General features: G+C 56.2%; 1 protein-coding gene across 1 annotated transcript in view; it reads left to right on the forward strand.

Annotated features, from left to right (window-relative positions):
• The first annotated feature begins 1,697 nt into the window (after positions 1-1,697).
• The window catches only part of HS3ST6 (heparan sulfate-glucosamine 3-sulfotransferase 6), a 41,296-nt gene continuing 15,736 nt past the window's right edge, over positions 1,698-27,257 (forward strand). The window contains exon 1 of the mRNA XM_059826505.1: positions 1,698-2,059. Within this exon, the coding sequence (XP_059682488.1) occupies positions 1,698-2,059 (362 nt within the window). The remainder of the gene's footprint in view (positions 2,060-27,257) is intronic.

Genomic DNA, 27,257 nt, shown 5'->3' on the forward strand with positions numbered 1-27,257 from the left:
CACGCAGGCCTGCAGCTGTGCCATCCTGCAGCCGTGCAGCCTTGCCATCCTGCAGCCTTGCTGCCCTGCCACCCTGCAGTCATGCTGTCGTGCAGCCCTGTGACCCTGCAGCTGTGCCACCCTGCAGCCCTGCTGCTCTGCCATCCTGCAACCCTGCAGCCCTGCTGCTCTGCAGCCATGCCACCCTGCAGCCTGGCTGTCATGCAGCTGCACTGTCATGCAACTGGGCAGTCTTGCAACCATGACGCCTTGCAGCCGTGCCATTGTACAAGCGTGCAACAGTGCAGCTGTGGCACCGCGCAGCCACGCAGGAGCATTGTTGCCTCCCGATGCAGCTGTGTTTGCGCAGGTCTGCACCCCCCTCTGGTCTCAGGCCACGGATCTCCCCCTCCCCGCCATGCTCTAGCTCTTGGAAGACTCGGGGGATCCAATTATAAAAAGGGCTAATTATATTAATAGGTTAATTAAGACGCTGCTGATTTCAGATACAAAAAAGGAAGGCTTTAGCACAAGACTGGAAATCAGCATCTGTGTTTCGAGGCGTGGGGCAGGGAGGAAGGCTGGAGCTTTTCAATGACGCTGCAGCGGGTCCTGGGGGCCATGGCCCCGTGGGAGCCCCCAGGCACCGGCACCGGCACCCCCCGGCTGGCTCTTGGCTATTTTTTTGTTTGGTGATGGCACACGCTGCCGGGAGGGCAGGAGGAAGCCGGGACGGTGCCATTGCTGCACGCGAAGCCCAGGCCTGGCCAGCAGCACCCACGGGTGCCGCCTGCACAGCCACTGGCCGTGGGGTCCGGCTCCCAGGTGTCACCGGGACGCTGCGGCACCGGACGGGATTTACTCAGCACCCAGGATGCACGCTGCTTTGGGCCCCAGGGAATGGGGGTTCCCCAGGAAAACCGCCTCCTCCCACCCCGCCGTCCATCACACACGCGAGTTTTAAATCACCCCACCCAAGCTGCTGCTTTGGGGCTTATTTCGGACGGTGCGGGGGCCTGGCCGGAGACCCAGGGCTCTCCTTGCCCGTCCCACGCAAGACATACACGGGGGCAGGTTTCCAGCCTCATCAGCGCTGCCTCCGCGGGTGCCGCTTGCTAATTGCGGGGCACCGGGCTCCACCGCGCTGGCGGCTCCTGACTTCCAGCCCGCGCTCCCGCACCGCCGCGGAGCCGCAGCCTCCCCCTGCGCGGCCCTTCGCGTGACGCGAGCGGCCGAACACACCCGCTGCAGCCCCGGGAATGATAAAAAGAGGGGAAGAAGAAAAAAAACCCAAAGCCCACCAAAAACCCAGCCCGAAACGCATCCCGCACCGGGGCCCGCAGCGCTTCGCTCCGCGCCGGCTCCCCGGAGGGGGCGGGCCGGGCCGGCACCCACGCGGGGGGGTGCCCCGCTGCCCCGGGGGTCCCCCGGCGGTGCCCCACGCGTGTGCCGCGCTCCCGCCCGCCCTCGGGGCGTTGCCGCCCCCACGCGCGTGTCGCGCGCCCTCCCCCGCCCCGCGGGTGGGCGTGGGGGGCGGCGCGCGAGGGGAGGGCCGGGCCGGGCCGGGTGTGCGCGGGGAGGGGTCGGGCCGACTGTGCGCGGAGCGGAGCCGGCGCGGCGGGGAGCGCGGCGGGGAGCGCGGCGGGGGGGGGGGGGGCTCGGCGGCGCGGCCGGGCGGGGCGGGATGCGCTGCCCGGCGGGGCCGGGAGCGGCCCCCGATGGGATGTAGCGGGCGGCTGCTGGGACCCGTCGGGGGCCGCCGCGCCTCGCTGCTCCTCACCATGATCCTCTTCTTCACCTACTTCTTCTACTGCCTGCCCGGGCCCTGCGAGCCGCTGCCCCCCGCCCTGCTGCTGCCGCCGCCCGCCGCGCTCCCCGACGGCGCGGGCCCGGGGGCGGCGGGCCCGGGGGCGGCGGGGGGCGGCAGCCGCCGTTTCCCGCAGGCCATCATCGTGGGCGTGAAGAAGGGCGGGACGCGGGCGCTGCTGGAGTTCCTGCGGGCGCACCCCGGGGTGCGAGCCGTGGGCGCCGAACCCCACTTCTTCGACAGGTGCTACGAGAAGGGGCTGCGCTGGTACAGGTAACGGCGGGGGGGGGGGCGGTGGTCGGTAATTAAGCGCCGAGCCGCCTTTAATTGCCTCCCGTGGCGCGATGGGGCGGCTCTGCAACAGGCTGGTGCAGCGCGGGGGCTCCCGGGGGCTAAAGGGGGTTCGGGGGCGCGGGGGGGGGGGGGGGGGATGCGGGTCCCAGGCGGGGACGCGAAGGGAGCCGAGCTGCGGGTGCACGGGGGGGTGGCACCTCCGACCCCCCGCCTTGCCTGGGCTGGGGACCGGTCTTTCGGGGCCGCTGCTGAAGTCGGGAGCGTGAGAGCCGGTCCCCGTGTCCCCCCCGTGTGTCCCCCCCCGTGTCCCCCATCCCACCGGGAGCGGGACAGCCGGTAGCAGAAATTTGCTTTTTTAATCATCCAGGCTTTGCGATTTTAACCTTTAACACTTTATTCTCAGCCGTCCCACTCTTTCCCCGCCGGCTTCCCTTAGGAATTATTTTATTCGAGCGGCTTATAAAAATAAAGGGAGCGAAAACCTCGGCTTGCACGACTGGGCTTGATCCTGGCTGTGCCTTGAGACAGGGAACCGGCGGCGGAAGGGGAAGGAAGGGTAAAACAGTGTCGCCCGAATTCCTCGGGAGGTTCGTGTCAAAGGGCAGAGCCGTCTCGATTCAAGGGAGTTGTTCGGTTTTGAGGGTTTCGATGGAATTGAACTCTTCAGGCGATAAAGCATTCGGAAGAGCAGCTACTGTGCATGTGGTGTCTATTAAACTCCCGTCTCCTGGCCAACTCCGGAGTGGCTGGGCCAAGTGGAGTCGGAGCGCTAAGTCTCTTGAAGGCGGCGAAAGAATCTGGTCCGTTATTTTGAAGAGAGTCCAAACGTGTAGATTTATAAAAGCGCTGCGGTGTTCTCGGGGAAACATCTGAAAATAATAAAAGGAGTAGCTCTCCCTGTCCTTCCTGCCCCTCCGTCCTATTCTCCCCAAGCCCCGCGGGAATACTGTATTTCTTACGCGCTCTTTATGGTTCTCGATGTTTTGGGGGAGGTTGCAACTTTAGCAATCCTCGCCAAAATAATAACCTGTGAGAATCAGCGTGTTTAATGGCAAGTGTAACTTTAGCGGTAATTTTACCCGCAGAGTTTCAGCTCTGCGCGACCACATCTGGACTCTAAAGTTATTGACTTAACACACCTTCAAACGCGGTAAGTAGCGCCCTTATTTTTACGACTGTATTAATATTGCCGTGATTTATTAGCTCATTTCTCTGTTCCATTTGTATCTGCGCTGCTCTAGAAACGATGATGATAACTAATCTTTTTGAGTGAGGGTCACACGGTCGATCTCGCTGGGCAGAATGGGAGTTTGATGACTGCGAGCACGTAATTAAAGCGTGGATGATCGGACGCGTTCCTATCGCTCGCCGTAGTCCGGCGAGACGTTTGCAGGATGGACCACAGCGAGAGAAGAATAAATAAATCTTAGTTTTGGGTTGCTGCGTAGTGAGTTTTTAGTGCTGTAAGTGCTTGCAGGGAGCCTGGCGTGATACCAGCGAGATGTTTTAAGAGGATTCTGCATATGGTTATGGTAAATTTGGAGAAATAGAGCAGGGAAGGTTTTCGTCGCGGCCGGGGAAGCGTACGCTGTGCTGGGAAGAAGTTGCGTCCTTTTTAGTGAGAAAAAAAATCAGTAGATGTTTTGCTTTAACTCTCCGTAGAGCAAGCGTGTTTTCAATCACACGCGCAACTATTTCCCTTAGTTTCCTCTTCTCTTTGCCTCTCTTGTTTTGTCTTCTTACAAGACCTTGCTGTACTGAAGGGTTTTTTCCCGGGAAGGCCAGACAGAGCTAAATGTTTAAAGGTGGGGTGTGTTTGAGTGGAGGAAAATAGAAATTGGACAGAAGTTGAGGTTTTTCCAATGAATATCTCGAAGTGGTGTAAACATTTTTAAAATATTTGAACTCACGAGGAAACCAAAATTACACCAGCTGCTTCTCATGCCAAGATATTTGGCCCGAAGGCACCTGTGGGTTGTTGCTTGTCTTAAGTAAATGTGAAGAGGAAAAAAAAAAATTCCCTTGGAAATATTGCCACAGAATTATTTTGTTCTTTCTTGGTAGTTCAGTCCCGTAGCGATCTCACTCCTGTGGCCGGAGTATCTGGTCGTGGGTGCTGAGTAGTTTACGTTACAACGTAAGTTACTGACAGAAACCATTTGTTCTTACCAGAGTGTTTTAATTTATTTAAATTTGAAATAGCCCAAAGTCCCTATTTTTGGAGAAGTTCTTTTTACCAGCAAAAAGAAAATGTTCTGCAAAAGCAGCAAGCGTCTCGCATGAAATTCCCTGAGTTACCGTAGGTTTAGCTAATTATAAGAAGATTAAACACCTTTTCTAGACTGCAACATAAATTACCTAATGGATAATCCAAGCATGACGTGACGTTTTATCCTAAAGCAAAACACTATTTTAATTTTTTTGGCACTCAGTCCGGCTTAAAGTAGACCTAAATAAAAAGAAGGAGTGATGTTGGCATGTCTGCTCCTCCGTTCACGCCGCGGCTTGGGGAGCGCGGGTGTCCTGTTCGGGAACCTGGGAACCTTGCTGGCTCTCCGCTTTAGGGGAGCGCAGGTGAAGGCAAACCTAAGAGCTTAATTGAATCTGAGACGTTTGCCAGTGATATTCCGAACTTCTTTGCAAAGATTTGGAGGGATGCTCAGCGTTACGGCACGGGGCCAAATCCTGCCCTCACTTGTGTGAATTGAGAAAGACTGCGCTTGTGGGCCGGGTCGCTACGGGGTGTAACGGGTGTAACCCCCTCTGTGTCTGCAGAGCAGCGCCCGCTTTCACCCCAGGGACTTCTCGGTGCGAGGGGGAGCAGAGTCGGGGTCACAGGCGGCATTTGGGGTGCTCGGGGCGTTTGCATTTCGTACGACGCCTGTGCAAGCGGGGCCGTGGGCTCTGCGCCCCGGCGGGCTCTCCAGCGGACGCTGCTCTGCTCCGCTGGCGACGTTTCGGGGGCGTAGCTGACATCTTTGCACGGGATTGTTCCCTTTCTGGTTGCCGGAGCCGGGCTCGTTTCCCACGCGGCCGCCCGCTGTTGCTCGGAGGTTCGGACCGCTGCGTCTGCCTCGCGCCGTAACTCGGCGCGGCCTCGGCAGTTCTGGTGCTGTGGGGAAACGGGCAGGAGAAGCGGTGGGTAACGGCGGCTTTGGGGGCCCGAAGGCGGTGCAGGGAAGGGGCTCTGCCGATGCTGGCTTGCCTAAAAGGGAGTTTTGGGAATTCAGCCTGATGTAGCTTATCCAAAGAACAGTTTCCTTATCTCCATCCACCAAAACTCCGCAGCGACATCAGCTCAACACGACAGTTTTGCTCTGTCTTGTATTTCCTCGTACGATCTATGATCTGAGTCCCTCTTTTCCGTCTCCTACTTCCTGCTTTTTTCCAGTAGCCAAAGAAAGAGTTACGCAGGAACGGGGCCGGGCCAACGCTCCCAACGACCCTTCGCATCTCCGAGTGCCGCACACCACAAGAAAGCAGCCGTGGGGGCTGTGCTCTGTGAGCCCGGGGCGATGGCGCGCACGGGGTTTGATGGGAATTGTAAAGAATTCCTTATTTTCTTACGGTTTGGGGCAGAAGTAGTAAAAAGGAGTAAGGGATGGCTGGTAACAGTTGGCCAGCGCTCCCTGGTGAGCGGCTAGGCTGGAGCCCCGCGGCCGGCTGCGGTGGCACACGGCGAGCGGGCATCGCCGCCGAGCCCCCTCCGGCACCGCAGAGCCGTCCCAGCGCTCCGAGGCTCTCGGAGGCTGAATTTAGCTTTTTCTTGTCATTTCCCCTTTTGATCAGAGGCAGCGCACGCAGGTTTGCCTGCGGAGGGAGGAACTTTTCGCGGGGTTCCTCATGCGTTGCACTGCGCGCTTCTGTGCGTGCGTTAAGCGGTGGTGGGGGTGCCGGGGGGGTGTCGCAGCTTGGGAGCATGCGTGTGTGCCCAGGGGAGATGGACGGGTAGCAGAAACCTGCTACGTGCAATGTGTTTTTTCTTTCCATCCCCCCCCCGCCGGCCTTCAAACCCATTCATGGGAGCTAATAACGTTCTTGAAAGGCATCCAGGATTTCTTGAGCCAGACTTTGTTATCTCCGAACCTTGCAACCCCGAAGCCTTTGAGCGGCAGGGAAAGGACGCGGCTCCAGCGCTGCTCTTTTGACTTTTGCTGTGAGTGTTATTGGCAGTTGAAAAGTAGAGCTAAGTAGATGCCTTGAGGGGGTTTTTGTGTGTGTTGTGATTGTACAGACAGATCAAGACACTCTATAGCGTAAGCTGTTGAATAAAATCCGACGTTTCAGCTACCCTGGAGTCACCAGGCTGCGTTTTGGCACGGAGCTCGTATCCCCTTCCAGGGAGAGCTTTTCACAGGCACAGTTAAGAAATACATAGGTGGGAAGAGACAAAAAGGATCTTGCGAGGAGTCAGATGGCGATGCACCGAGAGCTGCTCCGGGACATTATCTTTATTCATTGACACCGGCTAATCTGTTCTCCCGACAGACTCGTGTTTCAGCGCTTCGCGCTGAGAGCGGCCCTTGTTTTTCATGATGCATTGGCAGAAACGCAGTCCTGCAGTGTGCTTCTTGGGTTTATTACTTCATGATCTCTTCTTTCTTCTTTTTTTTAACTTGCGTTACAAAAATAGGGCCTTGCTGTATCAGCTTCCCCTATCCTCGCCCTCGTGTTTGGAAAATAAATCCGAAAACGCCAAGAAAAATGCAGGAAAACTGTGATTTTTGTAACTACGAAGATGTTTTACAGCTTTTACTTAACGCACAATACTTTGGATTTGCTGCTAGATAGAAAAAACACCTCCATGTGTAGAGGGGCTCTATGTCCCTTTTATATCGTTGGCTGTTGATAGAAGGTTTTAGTCCCAGCTCTACACTTAGGAGAGGGCCGGAGTACATCCGTGCCAGCCGGACGGGTCTCCCCGCGACGGCGTGCCCCCGTTTTGCTGCTCCCTACCCCACAGCCCTGCCCGGGCTGGGGAAGCGATCGTGCAAAGTTTGGTCTTCGGCAAACTGCTTTCACGTGGGATTAAAAATAGCTTTTACTGCCACGATGAGGCATTACCATTTGAAACCGTTTAAAGGGATCCTAGGGAGATATTATCGAGGGCAGGCGCGAGGGGCTGCGCCTGCCGTGTTTAGGGGGGTCTTTCCCACCGGCACCGAGTCGGCGATGGGGCAAGGAGCATGACTTGGCCCTCCTGCCCCCCCGCTTTCACGCTGATGTTATTCCCTTGCTTTCATGTGGCAGCTCCCGAGTTCTGTTCCCAGTGCAAAGCCCGCCGAAGCCCATGAAGTGCTTCTTGCTGATACAAGCAGGTTTGTCAGTCTGAATTTTAGCCTGGCTCAGCTGCGAGGCAAAATTAAGTCGGGTTATTCCATGTGCTGTTACGTAGATAGTGTCAGGCTAAAGTGATTAAAGCTGCGTGTTAGTGTTGGCTGGGATTTTTCGGAGAAAAGCTGTGACTTGCGGAGTGGAACGAGTCGTGGTCTTCCCGGCTGAGGAATGCTTTCTGTGTCGCTGTCTCTTTTAAATAAATGGTGGTTTTATATACAGGCTGTGCAGTGGGGTGTGCAGAAGTAACCTGAGTTTCTAAAGGTTTTCAAGTCTGCCAGTGTTGCTATCCCAGACTGCTTAAATAAATAAATAAAGCTGGGCACCTAGAAATCATGGGGCTGGTTTAAAAATAAAAAAATCAGTATTATGTGACTCAATACCTTTGGAAAATACTTCTTCATTCATGCCCTTTTTCTTGTGCTCCCCTGGTTACTCTTTTGTAACCTAGAAATGTAAAGGTATAAACATGGGCGGGTTTTTTATCACCTCCCTGTAACTCCAGAGAACTTCCGAAGAGATGTCAAATATCATGAAAAGTTCACAAACAGCAGTGAGAGCTGCAGGGTGTCTCTTAGTTGAATTATTGAGGGGCTGGAGAAATAGTCATCACAGAGTAAGAGAGAGTTTCTGAGTTTCTTCTTAAGTGTTCTGTTTTTTTTTTTCCCCGAGATTATTTTTAGATGTAGATAGTGACAGAAGGTGGAAAAGGCCAGTGGATTTAGAGGGTGCTTTTATGCAAGGAGAGACTATTACTTAAGCGAGTTCAAAGCTTATTTATAAAACAGTAATTACCGTCCCCTGAGACGGAAGTGGGCAGCTCGCATCGAGTCGAGGAGGGGGTTACAATAGTTAATTGGCAAATATGCTTAAAAGCTTCTTCCTGACCTTTTAAAAAACTTTTTGCTGAAACAGGCTCGGGCAGAGATTGAAAACCTGACTAATGAAAGGCCAGGTTTAATACCAGGACTTAGCTCTAAATGGCTTTTCAAAGGGCTTTGGAAATCCTCCTGCTTAGGGAGCTGGCCGGCGTCAGAGGGATGCTCCCGTGTCCTGCGGGACCGCGCTCTGGACCAGCTCCAGGAGCCGGGCGAGACCTGGGCTTGGCGGCTCCTTCCCCGGCTCTTGGGATGCCCGCAGGGGCTGGGGCAGGCTGGCATCGCCCGGCCGCCGGCCCGGAGCCCCTCGGGGTGCTCTGCTCTCCCCCCAGCCGGGTCCCGCGGGGTGCCCCCCGCTGCTGTCCTCCTCCGCGGAGCGTCTGGGGCGGCTCGGTTCAATCCCTGCCCTTGCTCTCATGCTACGTTTCAGGCCTCCAGCGAGGGCCAAGCCGTGCGCTGTGGGGGAGACAGAGATGCTCCGAGCCCCCCAGCACGGAGGAGGTGCAGCGTGCCCGGTGGCCCCGCCAGCGAGAGCTGTGCCAGGCGTCTCCGCCGGCCGTGCCCTCCTTGCCCTGCTCCAGCGGGCTAAAAATCCATCAGCTCATCTACCTGGGGGTGGACGGCAGAGGAGCTGGCGGAGCTCTTCATCTCCCTCTGCGCCTCCCACCACATTTCTCTGGTGCGTTTGTTTAGAAATTTATTAAAGCGAGGAGCAGAGGGATGTTCTGGACGGCTTTTTGCGGGTCTTTGGAAGACACTTGGTTGAAAGCCTGCGGCGGGGAGGCGCGGGCTGGAGGCAGGTTGGCCGGGTCTGGTCCAGCCCGGGCACCGCCGGGGCGGTGGTTTAAGATGAGTCTTTCCTTGCACGCGGATGTAGGGGCTGGATGTGGGAATAGGTGGTGTGAAGCACAGTCCTCGCTCCCCAGCAGCTTGCGGGGCTCCGGGGGACGCCATGCATCGCTCTCGCGAGTCAGGGTTTGCAGGATCCGCCTCGGATCTCTCTAGCAGGCTGTCTTATCCTGGGCTTGTCCGAATTAGTCCCCCTGAGCGGGGTGGGCCAGCTCCGCTGCGTAATACAGAAATGACAGACACGCAGTGGTCGCACGCAAGAAATGCGTTGCAGCTTTCTGCAGATGTGCTGAGAGTCCGGGGAAGGGCGGGTCTGATCCTGCACCACTCTGTTAGTTACTGGGGCTCTGCCTAAACTCCCAGGCACCATGTGTCTGGCATTACAGCGTGTCCTTTCCCCTTGGCAGGGTCTGAGGTCCCGACGACGTGTCGGTGCCCAGGGCACGCTGTGCTCGTGGCTGCTCAGGTTTTACACACTCACCTTTTGCGGTAACGGTCCTGGGTGGAATATTCACAGCATCTCATTTGATTTCACCTCCTTCTCCCTTAGTGCAGAGACAGCTCTCAGATCACAGGAGTCTAAACGTCTTCAAAAATTATTCATGCATCTCTTAAGTGAGTCACTCTTGATCTGAAGAGTCGTTTGAAATGCAAATGGGGAATATTGCAGTCAGGCAGGGCACTGGGGCGGTAACCAGGGCACAGAGGCAGCGTGTGCCCGGCTACCCGGATTTGAGCCTGCTGGTGATCCCGATGCACGGGGTTGTAGATGCCCGACCCCGTGCGCTGCTGGTATTTGCAGAGAGCGGGGATGACTCTGCCTGCAGAGATCCAGGCTTGGCACGGCTGAGGTGCTCTAGAGCCGCGGGCCACAGAGAGCATCCCTGTTCCTGCTCGGTTTGGGGCTGCTGGCGACAGACCACCCCGACCTGGAGCCTGCAGAGTGCTGGGCCCAGCACCGTTTGAGACTGAAATATGGGGGGAAACAGCTGAAATTAGCTTCTTATAAGCAGTTGCAGAAAACTTTTGCTGTTTGGGCTCTTAAAGCACCAGCACAGAAACGTTTTAGGTGGCCAAGGGGAACAGCAGCGCTTTGGGAGCGGGATGCACTGCTGGGCTCCTCCTGGGAGTGATTTGATATGACCGAGGAAACCCCGCGGCCGGGCAGGGACACGGCGGGGAATAAAACTCCCCTCTCCCAGCCCAGCCAGCAGCTCCGCAGCGCTGGGGGTGGCACGAGCATCCCAGGCGGCCGAGATCGCTGTGCATTTTAACACACAAAATTGATTACAAGCAGGAGAGAATTACATTAATATAGTCACTTGTCACTGAGGTCTTATTAGTAATCTCCACTCATTAGTCTGGAGAGAATAAGGATGTGACCTTGTTAAGTGTCCTTGCTGAGGGAAAGGCTGACCACTTTCCTATTGATTTATTACTTAGCCCCTAAACAGGGCGGGTGTGTGTGGCCGTGCGCACACCTACCTGCGGGCACACGTGGGTGCCCGGGAGGTGTTTCTACGGTTGGAATGAAGAATTGGCCCTCTCCTCACCGGCCCCTGCCTGCACCCTTTGGGCTGGTTCAGTCGGTGAATTAGCAGCCGCTTTCGGCGGGCACCATATTGTGCAAAATAAAAAAAAAGACCCGCCGGTGATTGATGGGAAGGGACAAGAGAAGTGACAGATCCCGTCCCCGGAGGCCACATCACGCTTCTGCCTCCTGCCCAGCGCTGCGTGGTGCCGCTCGGCGGGGCCCTCCTGCACCGCCCGACTTCCCAGCTGCTCCGGAGCCCGCAGCATCCCAAACCTCAGTCCTGGGGGGGTCCGGGCTGCGGGCAGGGCTGGCTGCCTGCGGCCGCTCCCAGCACCCGGCCGAGGGCAGGATGGCTCCTCCGTGAGCGCAAGCAGACTCTCTTCGTGCTGCAGGTGAAATCAAGCCCCCAAAGCAAACCACAGCGCAGGGAGGGGGGGACCCGGCGGCAGCGTCCTGCCTCCCTGCTCCGGCCGAAGGCAGAGCTGCCTGTGGGTGCCCGAGCTGCCTCCTGCAGCGCTCTCCCTCTCCGCACCGGAGGGGCAGGATCCTGAAACGCCTCTGCCGCCCTACGTCAGGTTATTTTATTGTCTTTTTTTCCTTTCTCGAGGCTGGCTGTGGGTGCTGATTGTGCCCCAAAGGTTCCCTCTGCCTCTCCCCGACGGATGCCTCGCACCACGTGCTGCAATGTGCCGTTGTTCCCGATCCCGCCCGTGCCGCTCAGCTCCCCTGTAATTCCAAATGACAGCGTACCCCCATGGACACCCTGCCAGGGAGGAAATGTCAATAAGAGTGGAAGCCAAAGAAATCCTCCAATTACCGGGAGCGCGGAGGGGGCTCGATAAGTGCCATTGATCAGGCGCTCGTCAGCGCAATCCCTCATCACTGCCACTTGTCAATAGATGCTGCAGAGCGGGAGGGGGCCGCTGGCCGTCCCTCCGGTCCCCAACCAACGCAGCCCTGGCGTGGCGGCGGCTCTCCGGGGCCGGGTGGGTTACTGATGGCCAGGCAGAGCTTTTCCCAGCCGCTCAGACCTGGCTGGCCGGGGTCTGCCAGCTCCGTCCCTGGGAGTGACAGCCCGGCGGGGCGCGTAGCCGGGGCTGGAAGGGTGTGTGTGTGTGTTATTCTTCAACAAGAGCATCGGCCGCTTCCTCCGGCTGCTTTTCTATTTCAGAAAGTCATGTTCCTAAGCCACACAAGCCATGAGAAAAATTTCAAGGGGCCACTGCCAAGTACTTTCAGCTGAGAATTTAGGTTTTGTTGAGGGAAGGGATCGTTTGTCTCCATGAAAAGCCCATTTTGGGGGGAGGGAGGGAGTTGAACGTCCCCCTGCGGCGTCAGAGACCCAAGCGTGACAACCTGCATCCGCTCTGCTGCCACCCGGGCGGCGCGGAGCGGCCGCTGGTGCCTCTCCTTCACAAAGGAGCCGTCGGGCAGGGGCCGCGCTGCTGCCGGAAAGAGAAGGGAGAAAGGCATCCCCAAGGGCCTGATCCTGCCCCGCGGGGAGGGCGTGTGCTGCTGCCACATCAGCGCATGTGTTGGAGACGAGGCTCTGACTGCGATGGCGGGAGCATCCCAGCACCCCGTTCCGGGGAAGGGGCCGTGCACAGGAATGGGACCAAACCTGCCACGGCAGCGTGCGGTGCTGAGCAGCCAGAGCACCATCCTGCCCTCACCCGCCGGGTTTTCCTGGGGTCCAGGCTGCGTCTGGCTGGCTCCTGCAGCTGAAGTCGTGCTTTGTTATTTATTTTGAGTTTGTGCGGAGAGGGAGGTTTGCTAAAAGCATGGCAGTGCTCTGCATCCGCCCGGGTTTGAAGCTCAGATCTCGTCTTTGGTGGGGTGGTGGATTATGGTTTTGGGAGGGTGCTATCCTGGTGTCAGCCCCGGCAGACGGCTCCAGGTCACTCGTGTCTCCAGGCTCCGTGATCGGGGGCTCTCCATGTGCCTGCACCCTGTCCCTTGCTTTCTTCCAGGCCGTGATGAAGGGTGTCCCCAGTCCCCCCCAGCTCTACTGCAGGTGCCTGTCTCTGCAGCGTGCCTGGGCTCTTTGAGGAGACCACCAGGGACAACCGCTGCCGTGATCATCCAGACCTGCCCCGGACCTCGGGGCGTGATGCAGGGGGGGCATTGCCCTGGGCTGGGCGTCAGAGCTCATCTCTGGTGCTTCAGCCGCATCCCACGGGGGAGCGGAGGCGGCGTCAGAGCCCATCAGCCTCGGGGAGGAGATGGGGCTGCTGAGCCCAGTACAGCCTGCCCGGGTCCCAGCGGGTCGCCGTAATTAGCCTGGGCATGGGCTGCGAGCGTGGCGCGCCGGCTAATTACCCACTGCGCAGATGGGAGGGACACGCGGTGCCGGTGTAACCCAGCCACCGCGTCCTCCCCGAGAGCGCGCTCGGTTTGATCCTGCTCTTGTTACAAGGCAGATAACAAGGGATAGCCTTGTTCAGTTCTGATCTTGTTACGTATATTAAAAATTAATATTTCTCTGCTTCAAAGTGTATCAGGAAGCGTGTGAGGGGGGCTTGCTGTATTCACGGGACTTAGCAGGGATCACAATAAGGTCTCTGTCATGTAAAAGGTTCATAAAACTTGGATTACTGAACAGACCCCCTGAACGAGCAATTCCTTTTTAGCATTAATCACTCTGATGGAGCAAGACTGTTCTAAACTTTTTTTTCTAGGCAAACATCCTTTAAAATAACGGCAAATTCAGGCTCAAATCCTGCCGAGGTTTGGTGGCCTCCCAAATCCAGCTGTGTCCAGCTGTGGGAGCCTCATGTCAGTGTTTCCATCATGGCTCAATGAGTTGCCTGTAAGTGTTAACATACACTTTGTTGTTAGTGGTCTCTGGTTGCATGACTTCATAGGCTGATGAATGACACAATTGGTTGTGTGTGTGCAATGTCCCCAGCTCCGACCTGAAAACAGTCCCCAAACCCCCTGCTTCTGTTTGGGTGAAGTTGGAGCCAAGTTCATGGATGAAGAGGAAGGGTAACCAGTGCCCTTTGGAAAGAAATCTGGCTGTGAAACCCTCCCGGGCTCAGCTGGGATGCTCTCAGGGACAGAGCCTGCTCTTCGCATGGCAGCTGAACATAAATTTTTAAAGCACGATCTGGGTGGAGGGCAGGGTTGGGAACGCTTCAGATTTTGTTATGAATCTCAAGAGACTTGATGGTTTTTTTGAGCTGTAGCTCCTGGAGTTATGGGACAGGGAGAGTTTCAGTTCCTGCTTGGAGCAAATATCTCCAGAAGATGAGAAAACTGAAGGCTCAGGAAGCAGAAGAAAGCTTTGGAGAACCATAGTCCATATGTATGTGCATAGCTGTATTTGAAGACACTCCCAACTTGAGCTGTGATTCGGCTGAAGGTGGTTAGCGTTCTTCTCACCTACAGAAAAACCTCAGCAGTTATTTCTTGCGGAGTTATGAAACCATCTGGAGACAGTTTACAAGCCCCAGACGAGTGCTGGTGGCCTGGTGAAGGATGGTGGCTCCACCATGGTTTGAAGATCTCAGTGGATCAGAAGAGAGCAGGTAGGAGCAGTTCAGTGTAGGATCGTGGTGTGAGGTCCTGAAGAGACTTGATTTCTGCAGAAATCTCCTTTCCTCCAGGGTCTGGAGGAAGACCCTCGAGGCAGGAGAAGGTGGAAGGATGCTGGGGCAGTGGCTGGGTGTCCCCACCGGCAGGCAGGCAGGTAGGTCCTGTGCCGGCTGGGTCGCCTCCTCCCTGGACGGCCGTTAGCGTAAGGCACTGCACATGCTGCACGTTAGTTCCCCGAGTCACCGTGCAGGACATAGAATGAAAGCTTTAAAGAACAAGTAAAACTGTTGCCACTTCAAAACTAGTCTAGGAATTGATGCCAGGACTCCAACAGACTGATGCTCCTTTATTCTCCTTTTAATTAATTCCTTTGCCTCCAGTGAATTTCCATCTTTTATTTCTGCTGCAATCAAAGGGCTGCGAGCAGCAAGGCTCGCATTAGGAACAGACTGATCCAACCTTTTTTTAATCTTCCTGTATCAGTTACTTGTCTTTTTCTTGCGCTGCCACAATGCATCTGAAGCACATATGCCAAGGGACGACTTGTTGAAGGAGAGATGGGGCACGTGAAACCCTGGAGTTTGCTCTCAGCAGGTCTCCTTTGCTGGCAGTTTTGTATGGCAGCAAAGAGTCCAGATAAGCTTGCTCAGATACACAAATGGGCAATTACGTGGTCACCTGAGAAGTGCCTGATGATTTATGGCATTATTAAAAGGCGATGGTAAGAGTAGAAAAGATTTGTAACATCTGCATCGAAAACCTCGGCTCTGACCCTCACACCCCAGATACCAACATATTAAATATCCAAACAGGCATTCAAGCCTGCGGATCGCTTTGACAGAGATCCCTGCACATCTGGTAATACTTGGCCTGATACTTAAGACCCTGGACAGTGTGTAATTAAACGTAATTCACTCCTTGCCCTGTTGCGGACTCGAAGAGACTGTTCCTGCTTGAAGGGCGGTCTTTGGAGGAGCCTCGTGGAAGAGGAACGTGCAACCGAAGTTGATGTGAAGATGAAGATGTGCTTTGCTGTGGGCTGCTGGGGGATGAGAGTCGTGTTGTGGGAAAGCAGTCATCTCCAGGTGGCAAAAGAGTCGGGGCTGGAGTTTTCATGCTGGGTGGAAGCTAAGCCTGATCCCACCCAACAGCTCTACCTTCTTGCTAGTGATGATTTAAGCTCTGAAACAGCCTCCATGGCTGGTAGGTCTCTTCCCATGTCCAACAGCAGTGTGACAGCATTGGCCATCCTTGGACAGACTCCTGGATCTCCTCGTTCTCTTGCCCTCTGAAGACTGTAGAGGTCCACGGCGATGCTGTTGGCTTGGGCGGTGGGAACCTGCGTTGCTGGAGCAGTGCAGCATTCCTCATTCTCCCTTTCTATTCGTTATTTTCAGTTCCGGCTTCTGGTCCCCCTGGATGGGCGTTCTTCCCCCTTCCCTCGTTAGAGGGAAGAAATCGTAGCTGAAAGTGAAAGGTGCAGAGAGTGGGCCCATCAGAGAAGATGGTTTGTGGTGCTGCACCTTGGCAGGGATGGCCTGGACGTGTTTTGCGTGTGTTAGTATACAGCAGAGCTTGCGTGTAGTAGGCTTGAAGAGTAGCGTGGAATTAAATGTAATTCACTCCTTGCCCTGTTGCGGACTCAAAGAGACTGCTCCTGCTTGAAGGGCAGTCTTTGGAGGAGCCTCGTGGAAGAGGAACGTGCAACCGAAGTTGATGTGAAGATGAAGACGTGCTTTGCTGTGGGCTGCTGTAGGAGGGCCACAAAGATGATCAGAGGGCTGGAGCACCTCTCCTATGAAGACAATCTGAACGAGTTGGGGTTGTTCAGCCTGGAGAAGAGAAGGCTCCAGGGGGACCTTATAGCAGCCTTCCAGTACCTGAAAGGGGCCTACAAGAAAGCTGGAGAGGGACTTTTTACAAGGGCAGGTGGTGATAGGGCAAGGGGTAATGGCTTTAAGGTGAAAGAGGGTAGATTTAGATTAGATATAAGGAAGAAATTCTTCACCATGAGGGTGCTGAGGCACTGGAACAGGTTGCCCAGAGAAGTTGTGGATGCCCCAACCCTGGAAGTGTTCAAGGCCAGGTTGGACGGGGCGTTGAGCAACCTGGTCTAGTGGAAGGTGCCCTTCCCGTGGCAGGGGGTTGGAACTAGATGATCCAACCCAAACCGTTGGGTTGGATTAACCCAATCCAATGGGTTGGATTAACCCGATCCAACCCAAACCATTCTATGATTCTATAATTGGTTTCCTTGCTTTGGCATACATGTGCTGTGATGTCCCCAGAGAGAAACGGTCTTTGTGGACGCTGGTTCTCCACACCTTCACAGCTGGAGGAGATCTCTCCTTCCAGACCCTGGCTGGCATGAATCGATAGGATGCTGTTGGCTTCGGTGGAGTGGTGCCGCTTTGCAGCAGTGGGGTTCCCAACTCGAAACTACATCTCAGTCTGCCGGACCTGCCTTCTTTTGTGCAAACACTGATTTTTAGGTACAAGTGGGAGAAATCTGTTGGTAGAAGCGGCTCTGATGGGCATGTTCACTCGCTAGACGACTGCACTGTGCCGAACTCGCAGCCTCTGCTTTGTGCTGAGCTGAAAATGAGCAGAGAGCAGAGGATGCACATGTTTTCAGAGAACAGGGGAGAGCTGGCAGTGGCAGGGATAAAAGCAACATGTGTCTGATTGAATAAATGGAGAAATGCAGGCCAGATGGCTAGAAATGCTAAAAACTGTTTAATAATTTCTAAACTCTTTGCTCTCTGGAGCAAGATTATGGGCACTTGCAATCTTTTCCTCTCTGCTCAATTTGCCTCCTGTGTTGGCTGCATTACTCTTGGCTTCGGGTGGAGCTCTTAATATTGTTTGTGACCTTCAGAAATCTGCGAAATTATTATGTGGGGTATAAATGTTAATCATCTTTCAGGGAGCAGCCAATGATTTGTAAGGATGAACCCTCTGTCCCAGGGAGGTGGGACTTTGGAAGTGCCTTTGTGGCTCTCCCAGTCCCGTCTATGTTATAGGGTCTGAACAACCCGGCAGTAACTGGGGTAGGTCCTGGGGGAGGCTGGTCTCTTGGGCTAATTCACACTGAACTGGCCGGACCAGTTTGAAAACAGGAGTATCTCTGCCAAAATCTGGCAAAATCACTGTCAGCTCCCCAGAGCAGAGCATGAGTAGGTCCGTGGGACAAGCACACGCCGTTCCAGCCACTAAACTTGGGCAGAGCGAGGTCTGGTTTGCCCTGGCTCTCCTCTGGCTCCTAGCAAACCGTATAACTCATCAGAGAAGCTGAGCTCAAACCGTTTGCGTTGCAGCAGTCGTCCTTCCCGGGAGAGTTTGGAAACCGGGTCCTCCGAGGTGCCACCCTCCTCCTGGCAGTGGCTGAACCACGCCTTGCGTGGGGCAAGGGAGGAGGGAGGATGTGTTTGGAGGGCTTTGGGGATGAAGATAAAGGTACTTGAAATGCTCCTAGGGTTGGGTCCTCAGGATAGGGTTCCGGTGATCGCCCACTGCTGCATCGTCCTCCCTGGAAGCCGGGAAGGACTCAGAGACCCGGGAGGGACCCTCCCAGTCAAAGCTTTCTTCAGGTGTCCTGATCTTCCCCATACCACATCTCCAGGGCCAAATGTCTCGTCTCGTTACAGGGATGCTAGGAGGTGGTGAGCGCAGTGGAATGAGTTCGTGCAGGAGGTGGACGGGGTGGAGTTGCTGCAGGCTCAGGGCATGGTCAGGGTGGTGGTGTAAGGACAGGGGCCAGGCTGGAGCCGGCAGGAACCTGCGTCCTCTGGTCCACCACCGTGTTCACCCTCTTGCGAGGTTAGCAGCTGATTTTCTCCCGGAGTTTCCAAGAAGATCTGGAAGTGCCTAAATAAGATGGAAAATGCTGACCAAGCAATATTGCTGGCCAGGACAGGAGAGGAGAGGTTTGCAGCGTGGAGGAGCCGTGCTCTGCCGTGACCGCCAGCCAGCTTCCCAGACATGGGAGATGGGGGCTGCAGAGGCTTTGCAAATGACCCAAAATCACACCTTTCTGAGGGGCCCTGGTAATCGGAGGAGCTGCTTTGTGTCGGCAGTTCGCCTCCTCTCCAGAAAAGCTTCTCTCTTTGGGAAGACACAAATACAAGCCCTTTGCAGGTCCGTGGGGAATTCAAGCTTTTATTTGTCGTGGTCAAAAGCTTAATTTTCTTCAAAGCGGGAGTTTGCGTTTTTTTGGAAATACAACAAAAGTGACGATCTTCCAAGCGAAATCTTGGATTTGGTCGGTGTTGGTGTTTCAAAACTGGGGAGGTTTTGAGCTGAAAACGGACGTTTATGTTTTAGGGGAAAGGCTGATCTTTTTGCTACTTCAGAACCTCGGAATCGGCTGCAAACTTTCTCTGTGGATGGCTGTAAAAATAGATATTGCTGTATTTTCTCTAAAATACTTGTTGTTTTGTACCAGACAAGTTGCATTCAGGGTTGCTGTGTGGTCTCTTCAGGGACGGATCCTGCTGACCCCTGGGCAGGTACCGCGGGTTTGAGACGTGACCCCCCTTGGGTTTTGTGTGCTGCTAGAAGAGCCGTTGTGCTCCTCCCCGCGGGTGGGGACGCTTCAGAAACTAAAAAATTGTATTCTTTGGGTGATCTTTATTTATTAAAAAAAAAAAAGTGTCATCGGAGGGAAAAGGGGTGGTAGGAGCAGAAATTGCAGTTACAATAGGTAGGAAATCCTAAATAATCCAAAAATAATGCAGGTTGCACTTTTTGAAATTGCTTTCTTTCCTTGTACGATGGAGGGGAGGAAAAAATATATCTATGTATGTACCCTGTTTCAAGGAAACCGAACTGCAAATAAGAAAAACAAAATTGAGTTAATTCTTCTTTTCCAAGCACAGCTCCATTCAACATTTTAAAAGTCAAGGGATTTAGGGATCTGCAGATAGCGTCAGTGTTTTTTAGTAACAAGTACAAACTGTAGTGGGTTTTAAGACTTCAGAAGCTGTTTCTAATTAGTATCTTTTCTTTTGACAACTTTTTTTTTTCTTTTCAGGGAAAAAAAAAAAGGGAAAGGGCTTTTTGTAACACAGTTGGGCTAGAGATGGGGAAAAAATCTGTTTGAAATATGCAGGGACCTGAAAGAAAATCTTGAGTGAATAATAAGTTTAACTGACCTTAAAATATCCCATTGCCATGAGGGATTTGAGAGTAATACTTCAAATGGATTTTTGATGAGGCTCTCCAGGCTGTGAGGAATTGAATATTTTACACAACACGTTTTCTGATCTAAATTTTCACAATAACTGGGAAAAACTCTTCCGAAATGCCTAAAGAAGTTTTTGTTTTGTTTTTGTGTCTTTTACTTAAAAGCTACGGCTGTGCAGGGAAAAATCAATTTACTGTAAGGTGACTTTTCAGAACCATTTTTTTCCCCCAACATGAGATATAATATATATTATATTATATATTTATAATTATAATAAATAAAGCAGAATTCATCCCGGCCACAAGCGTGTGGCATCCTCGGCAGGCACCCGCCGGCACGGTTGGGTCCAGCGCAGTGTTATCCCCGTGCCCGCTGGGTCGGGTCCCCGGCGGGGACCAGCGTGTGCCCCGTGCCCAGCACCCACCTGGGGGCTCTGGTGGGACCCCGGTGCAGCATCACTCTCCCCGGATCCCCGTCCTCCCCTCTGTCGGCAGAAAGCCCGTGCTGGGGGGGGGTGTGGGGGCAGACGCCCCCGGGAGAAGCGCTCCGAGCGGGCACAGCATGCTTCGCCAGCGCAGAGGGACCCCCAAATCCCAGGACAGACCGTCCCTGCGGTTGCTCCTCTCTGAAGCGGAAACAACCAGTGTTTTCGGGGATACCTTGCTTTCTGTCCATCCATCCATCCAAGGGGCCAATTCAATCACAAGCGGACAGAGGGACGTCCGGTGCCCGCAGGAGCGGCGGGACTCTGCGGTGGGCTCCATTCATTCCCCCCCACCCTGGAAAATGCAGCACAAAGCGGCATTAACGCCCCGTCCTGCCCCCCCGTGCCCCCCTCTGCACCAGCCCCTCTGATCTGGAGGCATTCCTGGACCAGTCCCTGGGATCGGGATGGGAAACCCACAGGCTCTGCCACTGCAGGCAGGAGGTCCCATCCGGGGCTGGGCGCTGCCTGCCAGTCAGGCACAAACCCCCATGAATTATGGACGCGCTGTCGTAAGACGGCCGGGGAGCTTTCGCAGCGCGCGCTGCTCTCGCCATTGAGACGTTTGACTGGGGGAAGCTGGGATCCAGTCGGATGCCGCAGAGAAAATAGGAGCTTTATGCTCTCTTGGCACAGGGCGATGCACACGCAGTCCTGCCCCGGCTCCGGCCAGTGTATCGCTCTTTTTCTTTTTTTTTGTTATGATTTTTTTTGGGTGTGCTATAGAGCTCTGCAACCCATGCTGAAACCCGTTCCTCGTGCTGAGCCCCTCCAGCCGGCAGCTCGGGCAGAGCCGCCCGAGTCCCCTCGCTGCAGGCTTGTCCTCGTAGGTGGCTCGCAGTCGGCAGGCAGCGGCTCTGCCCGGCTCTCGGGGCGTTGGTTACGTGGGCTTTTTCAGCATCTTCTTGACTTTAGTGATCACGAAAATAAGCTCGGTGGACTTGAGCCGGGTGAGCGCCCTGCCTCTGCTGGCAGATAAAAAAATCGATCTGTTTTATCTGCTAATGAAGTTTGAGTGGCAGTGTCAAGGAGTGGAACAGATGAGTTTAGCGAGTGGCGTTAGCCTGGATAAACGCAGCATCGCTGTCAGCATCCCAGAGGTCCCCTTGGCCCGCAGAGCACCCGGGTGGGCAGGGAGGGCACCGGCCAGGGCAGGCGCAGGCAGCCACCGCTTGGTACCATCCCACCCCCCTGCCAGCACCTCTCTCCCTCCACCCCCCCGCCGTATTTTGCTTTTATTTTTCCCGTTGCAGCCGTCCCTTGGTGTCCCAGCCTGGGGCTGAGCCCAGCCTGCTGAGCTGCTGTCACCGCGAGGAGAGCTCTGCTTGTGCCCTCCGTTCCTCTCCGCGCGGACCAACCCTGCTAAAAAGCCATTTCCCATCAGGGTTGCTCTACCCCGACCGCAGCTTGGAGGGCCCGATTGTCCCCGGCGTCCCCACGAACGCCGCTGACAGCCGAGGGTTAATCCGCCATGTGCTCTCCATTTTGCTCCTTACACAGCTGGGTGGAAAACCAGCGCTGAAGGAGAGGTGGCCCCGGTTCCTCCACCTGTGGACAGGTCCCATCCTAACGCGTGCCGTGGGCTCATCGCTCCTGCGGTGTCCTGGTGGTCTGTGGGTCCATGGGCTGGTGGGACCATGCAGACGGGGCCGTGACCCTGCAGCTCACGGTGGTTCAGCAGGATGCATCAGTGCAGCGTGCTCACGGGTGCTTGGAAAGCCAGACAGCGTGAGCCCAGCGTTTGCATCCTTCACGGTGCCGGTGTGCCTCTGTGCGTGGCTCTTTTGGAGTGGGGGGGACCCGATGGAAGGGTGGTCTAACACCAGGGACCTTGCAGCTCCCGCAGCAGGTCAGCTCCTGCTGCTGCTCACCCCAGAGCCTGGCTCTGCCAGGGCCCCTGCTCTGTGGCTGGGGTGTCTGGCCAGATCCTCCAGCATCCTCCTCACAACATCCCCTGTGTCCCTGGAGGCTTTTAACTGGTGCTTTCCCAGCTGTGGTCTGTGGCTGTGGTGTGGAGCAGCGAGCCGCTCCAATGCTGTATGGTTTGTGCCGGTGCTCCCCGGCAGTTCGGTGCCGGTCAGCTTCGGAGCCGCATTGCACCAGAGCACGGCTCCCCGATTTCCAGCCTCCCCTTCCTCGGTGGCTTCAGCCTTGAGAGGGGGTGCAAATCCCAGCCCAGGAGGGAGCAGGGGGGTCAGCCCAGCGGGTGCCTTCTCCGCATTGCCAGCTGTGGAGATGAGGATAAGGATGCTGGAGGAAGACATCCCGTGGGTGGGGAGGCCGTGGTGGCACCCCAGATGCTGAGTCAATGCTCCTGTCGGCTCATAATGTCCCACCCCGCATGAGTCCAGCAGCAAACAAGCTCCCAGTGTCCTCCCTGCTTTTACAGCACAGCTGGAGTTCCCAGGCGTGCCGGCCATCAGCCGAATGTGCCTTGGGAGGAACGCCTCTTGGCCTCCCACCGCTCAATGCGCTCCAAACGGCCCCGGATTTTTCCTCTGCTGCATTCAAAAAGGGGAAGAAAGAGAAAATTGTGGTCCCGCAGCAGCCCCCGGGGCCGTGGGCTGGAGAGCTTCCCCCATGCCTCCCAGCGGCACGCAGACCATGCGAAAGCCCTGCTTGCTTTCTGCCGGCACGGCTACCAGGAACGCCAGCTCGCCGGGTCCTTGCTGAGCAAGTGATCCTGCCAGAGCCATGGGGTCATTGCCTTGTTCCTGGCTGGTGTAAAGTTGGGCTCCAGGATCTGGCCCTTGCCCTGCTTGTGACTATTTTTGACAGAGATGCTGTTCGGTGCACGCGTGAGCATGGGTGTAGCTGTGCTGGGGCATAAAAGACTCTCGATTCAGCTGCGTGGTGGCTGGGTGGCTGCTCTCGAGCCCTGGCCAAGGGTCACTGGTGGACGAGTGCGCGGGTGTTGGTGAGCAGCGGGCTGATCTGCCCCACCACGCTTATTTCGGCACCACCCGGGAATTCGGCACTTCCCACGGTGCTGCTCTGGGAGCTGGTCCCGGTTGCAGAGATGGCTGCGGAGAGGCCAGGCTGCGTCCCGCCGGGCTGGAGCAGCCCCTCTGCGGGAGCACACGAAGCTGTTGCCTTTGTGGGTGCTGGGGTGCCCAGCTTGGGTGGCGGCAGTGCTGCGCTTCGTCACGGACCGGCTCTTTGGCTGCAGTTGCTGATTGACGGGACAGGGACGGTGGCAGGAGAGCTGGGCTGCCACAGGGTTCCTTTTATGTGCCTGGTGCTCACTGTCCCCATCAGTTGTGTAGGATGGGCTTTCCATGACTACTTGATGATCTCTCAGGCTGGGTATTAGCAGACAACAGCGCAAATTGCGCTGCTCCACTTACTGTGTCCGCGGCTGCGTCTCCCCGGTGCTTTTCCTTATCAGCGGCTGTTCATGAAGCTCTCTCACAGCAGGTAACATCAAGGCTTGATGCTACCAGTCCTTTAAATACAGCCTGTCTTACTGGTTGGGGACAGAGAGCCACTGGTGCTGTGTCTTTAGGGTTGCTAACATCTTTCTCGAATGGCACCCAGCCCTGCAGCGCTGGGGACCTCCCTTGGCAGAAGTGATGAGTGGTACCCGTGAGGCCACCCGGATTTGGGGGCTGGCTGGGCTTTCCCACGAGCCGGGTGAAAGGGGAAGCGTGGGCCTGGACCGACGATCACGGTCACCCCAACAGCCACCCCAGCTGCGGACCCCAGCCCTCGTGAAGCCCCCGGCTGCTCCCCGCCTCGGGTGGGTTACCGGGAGCAGCTGCCAGGGATGAGGGGATCGATCTGTCCGTCTAGCTGTGTGCTCCCATCCATCATCCCTCTGCCCATCCATCATCACCCAGATACTGAAGTGTCTAGTTAAGGATGCTAACAGGGTGACACTGTAGGAGATGAGGAATAGATCCAAGCTCCTGGCTGGTGGGATTACTGCTTTCCTTCCCACCCAGGTGCACCAAACCATTCCCAGTGCTGTGTAAGTGGGTAAGTGAGTATCCATGTGGTCCCGTGCTGGGCTCTGGGGTAGCGAGGAGCCCATGGGAACATTCTTCTTGCTTTTTCACGTCTCCAGAGTGCCAGGCGGCTGTGGTCCTCCCACGTATCACAGCCGGGTCTGGCTCCCTTTGGACCAAGAGAGTTTTGTGCTGCAGCAATTGGCCTGCAGGTTGTGAACGGAGGTGGCCGAGGTGGCTGCCAGCCTGTCCGCTGCTGGTGCTGCAGGGGAAAAATGGGCTGGGTTCGAAAAATGAGCTGCATTAAAAGAAATCCCACCTCTCCTGTGAGTTACTGTTTGTTTCCGGACACAGCCCAGGGGAGACAGTATCAGTCCCAGGCAGCCTTGGTCTCTGCACTGCAGAATCACTTGCTGTGCCTTGCTCCCTCCCTGCTCTGCCGGGCTGCGAGCTGGGAGGGCCTCTGGTGCTTATGGAAACATTTTACTGCTGATAAATTTAGGGGCAAAACCTACAGGCTCTGAGTAAACAGCTGAGGGCAGGGAGGGGGGATGCACGGGGCACCCTGCTTGCGCCTGTGCCCCTCCAGTCCTGTCCTGGGGAGATGCCCTCCCAGGAGGGCCTACACCTGGAGCACAGCCACGTTATTAGACACCAGAGAATCCACACAGGCAGCCTCAGTATGAGCTCACCCACCTCACGAGATGCGGGAGAGCCTACATCAGAGGGTCGGTGGGGCTGCCTGTGCTTCTTGCCCTAAATCAATCCCCAGGGATGAGGGCAGCGGTGCTTGGGGGCCGGTTGCTTTTGGAGGAGCGGCAGCTGCCGGCGTTTACAGCCCGAGCTCCTGCTCCGACAGCAAAACGCGACTTGAGGGCAGACAAGCATTTCCTCCCGCCCCGCCTCGGTGGTCTCGGTGGAGACACGGTGGTCTTGGGCTCCCAAGGAGCCACCGCTCTTGTAAAAGAGAGGCAGGGTCCCGTCCGGCTTTACGGGGGCAGCCCCATGGAGCCCCGAGCATCCCTATGGGGCAGAACCTCCTGCGGTCCTGCCGCTTCGGCAAACACCGGTGGGATGGCAGGGGCTTCCCGGCAGGTCTGGGAGAGCAGCCCTGCGGTCTCTGATGCCCAGCCCTGGTTTGGACCACGTTCGCTGATGGAGGTATTGCTCTGTTTGCTGTGAGCCAGGAGAGGGGCAGCTCACTGGGGAGAGGGGCTGGAGGTCTGGGTGCCCCTCGCTCCGCCGCTGCCGAGGGCCGCACCCGTGGGGCTCGACCGCGAGCCATGGAGGTGGCAGCGTGCTGGCACAGCTCCTGGGGGAGCGCCGCCTTGACCCGTGATTGACGCCCCAATTTTCATAGAAATGAAAATCAACCTATTGCTTCCTGGAAGCGCATAAAGGTTGATGACTGGAAATGGCACAAATTAAATTAATATGTATTATCGTCGCCGCATCAGTGGAAAAGGCAGCGCAAAGTTTACTCCCCTCCTCTACAGGGGTAAAATGAAGAGCAGCTTTCTGCTTCTGCCAGCCTCCGTGCTTCAACCTCCGCTGCTCCGCTGGCCACTGGCTTCCGAGGGCTTAAGACTGTCTTGAACATATACGACAACACATAATAATTTGGGAGCAAATAACGTAGCCTTTGGATTCCTCTTCCCTCTTTCCGAAGCCCCGAGCCTGGGGCTTTGCAGAAATGTCCTTTCTTTGCTGCGGCTTCTCATGGGCGAGTCCCTCCTGCCCTGCCCTGCCCTGCCTGCTGCGGAGGCCACGGTTTGCCCGACCCGAGGGTCTTTTTCCGATCGGGAGGAGAGGCTGTGGCAGGGAGACACGCTAACGTCGTGGGGCTGGGGCGTGCTGGGATGCTTGCTCATTTTTATCCTTATGGAAAAGGCGATTTGGGGACAAGCCAGCAGCGGGCTGTCCCTGGAGGCTGGCGTTACCCTGGGGTGCGGGGTCAGGACTGTGACCCTTAGGACCGCTGGCCTGGCTGCTCTTATTAACGGGTGCCCAAGACCTGGCAGAATCTGGCCCCGGGCTCCAGGGAGGACTTTCCTGCTTGTGAGAGCAGCTCTGCCCGGTGTGGTGGGCAGGGACGCCTGCCAAGGGTGGCTCTGCTTGGCGAGCTTCTTAATGAGAAGATTATTGACCGTATGAGAATGAGTTTTAGCTGCAAGGAGCATATTTCTCCTTCCTCCGCAACGCCGGCCGCCCAAATACCCTGGTGCTGAGCGGGACCTGGGGAGCCTGACGCCCAGCAAAGCTGGCGTGGACGGGGCTGCTGCGTTTTGGGCTGTGCTGGAGTCACCTCGCCCTGAGCCGAGGGCAGCAGTCGGGGTCCCAGCTGCCGCTTGGCCACGGCTTTTCACGGAAATGTGCAAACTTCCTATTTTTGATCCTCGTCCTCCATCAAATCCGGCTGGAATTGGCCGGTGGGATCAGACGTGGCTGGGGGAAGACGGGCAGACAGCTGGGCGGACAGGCAGACAGACCGTGTGATTGCTTAAGCCACATTTCCTTAGGAAGCCAGGCTAAAAATAATCAAAATCCAGTTCTTCCCCACAAACAGCTCCGGTTGCCACAAACTGATGCTTTTCCAGTGAAGAAATGTTTTGTTAGAGAATTCCCAGTTGTTCCTGCTGGAGGGAGGGAAGGAGGGAGGGAGCACCGACACCGGGATGAGAGACCCGAACCTGCCGGGCTGCGGATGGAGCCCCTCCATCTCCGCCCGGGCTCCTGGGGCTCATCCAGCACGGGTGATGGGGAGTTGGGAGCCACCAACGGCTCAGCCTGGGCACGGGGCTGGAGAAAACCCCGCATCCTCCGAGCCTCCCGATGCCTCCGTGGCCCCTTTCTCTAAAGCTGGAGAAACAGCTTTATTTTTTTGCAGCAAAGTGCGTAATCCACCCACGTCTCCCTCCTCGGTGGGGGATTTCCTTCGCCTGGGGACCAGCTGAACCGCAGGGCGAGGGGAGGGGGGGACGGGCTGCTGCCCCACGGGGCCCGGCAGCATCCCCAGCATCCCGAAGCCTTGTTGTCCAGGCTTGGCTGGATTTCTGAGGCTTCTCCCTTATCTGTGGAGGAAACAGTTATTAGCTCGCATGTGATGGGCTGCAGATTGGGGAGAGAGGTCCTGCGCAGGCATGGAAGTGGCCGAGCAGGTTGTCAGGGAGAAGAACCATTTGGCAGCCACTCCGGGGCTGTGAGCTGGGCATCGGGGCTCCTCTCCCAATTCCCTTTGCCCAGCTCCTGCCGGCGTTTCGGCACGTGCCACGGGATGGGGTGGCACGGAGCAGCGCGGGCTGCACGAGCGGTGGTGGCTCACATCACCGCTGCGCTCCGGGGCAAAGCTCAGCTCTGCTCTTCGCCAGGAAACGGGGATTTTTCTGATAGCAAAAAAAAAAAAAAAAGAGCTAAATTTGTTTCCCATCT

This window comes from Gavia stellata, chromosome 18 (genome assembly GCF_030936135.1).
Source record: "Gavia stellata isolate bGavSte3 chromosome 18, bGavSte3.hap2, whole genome shotgun sequence".
Lineage (NCBI taxonomy): Eukaryota > Metazoa > Chordata > Aves > Gaviiformes > Gaviidae > Gavia > Gavia stellata.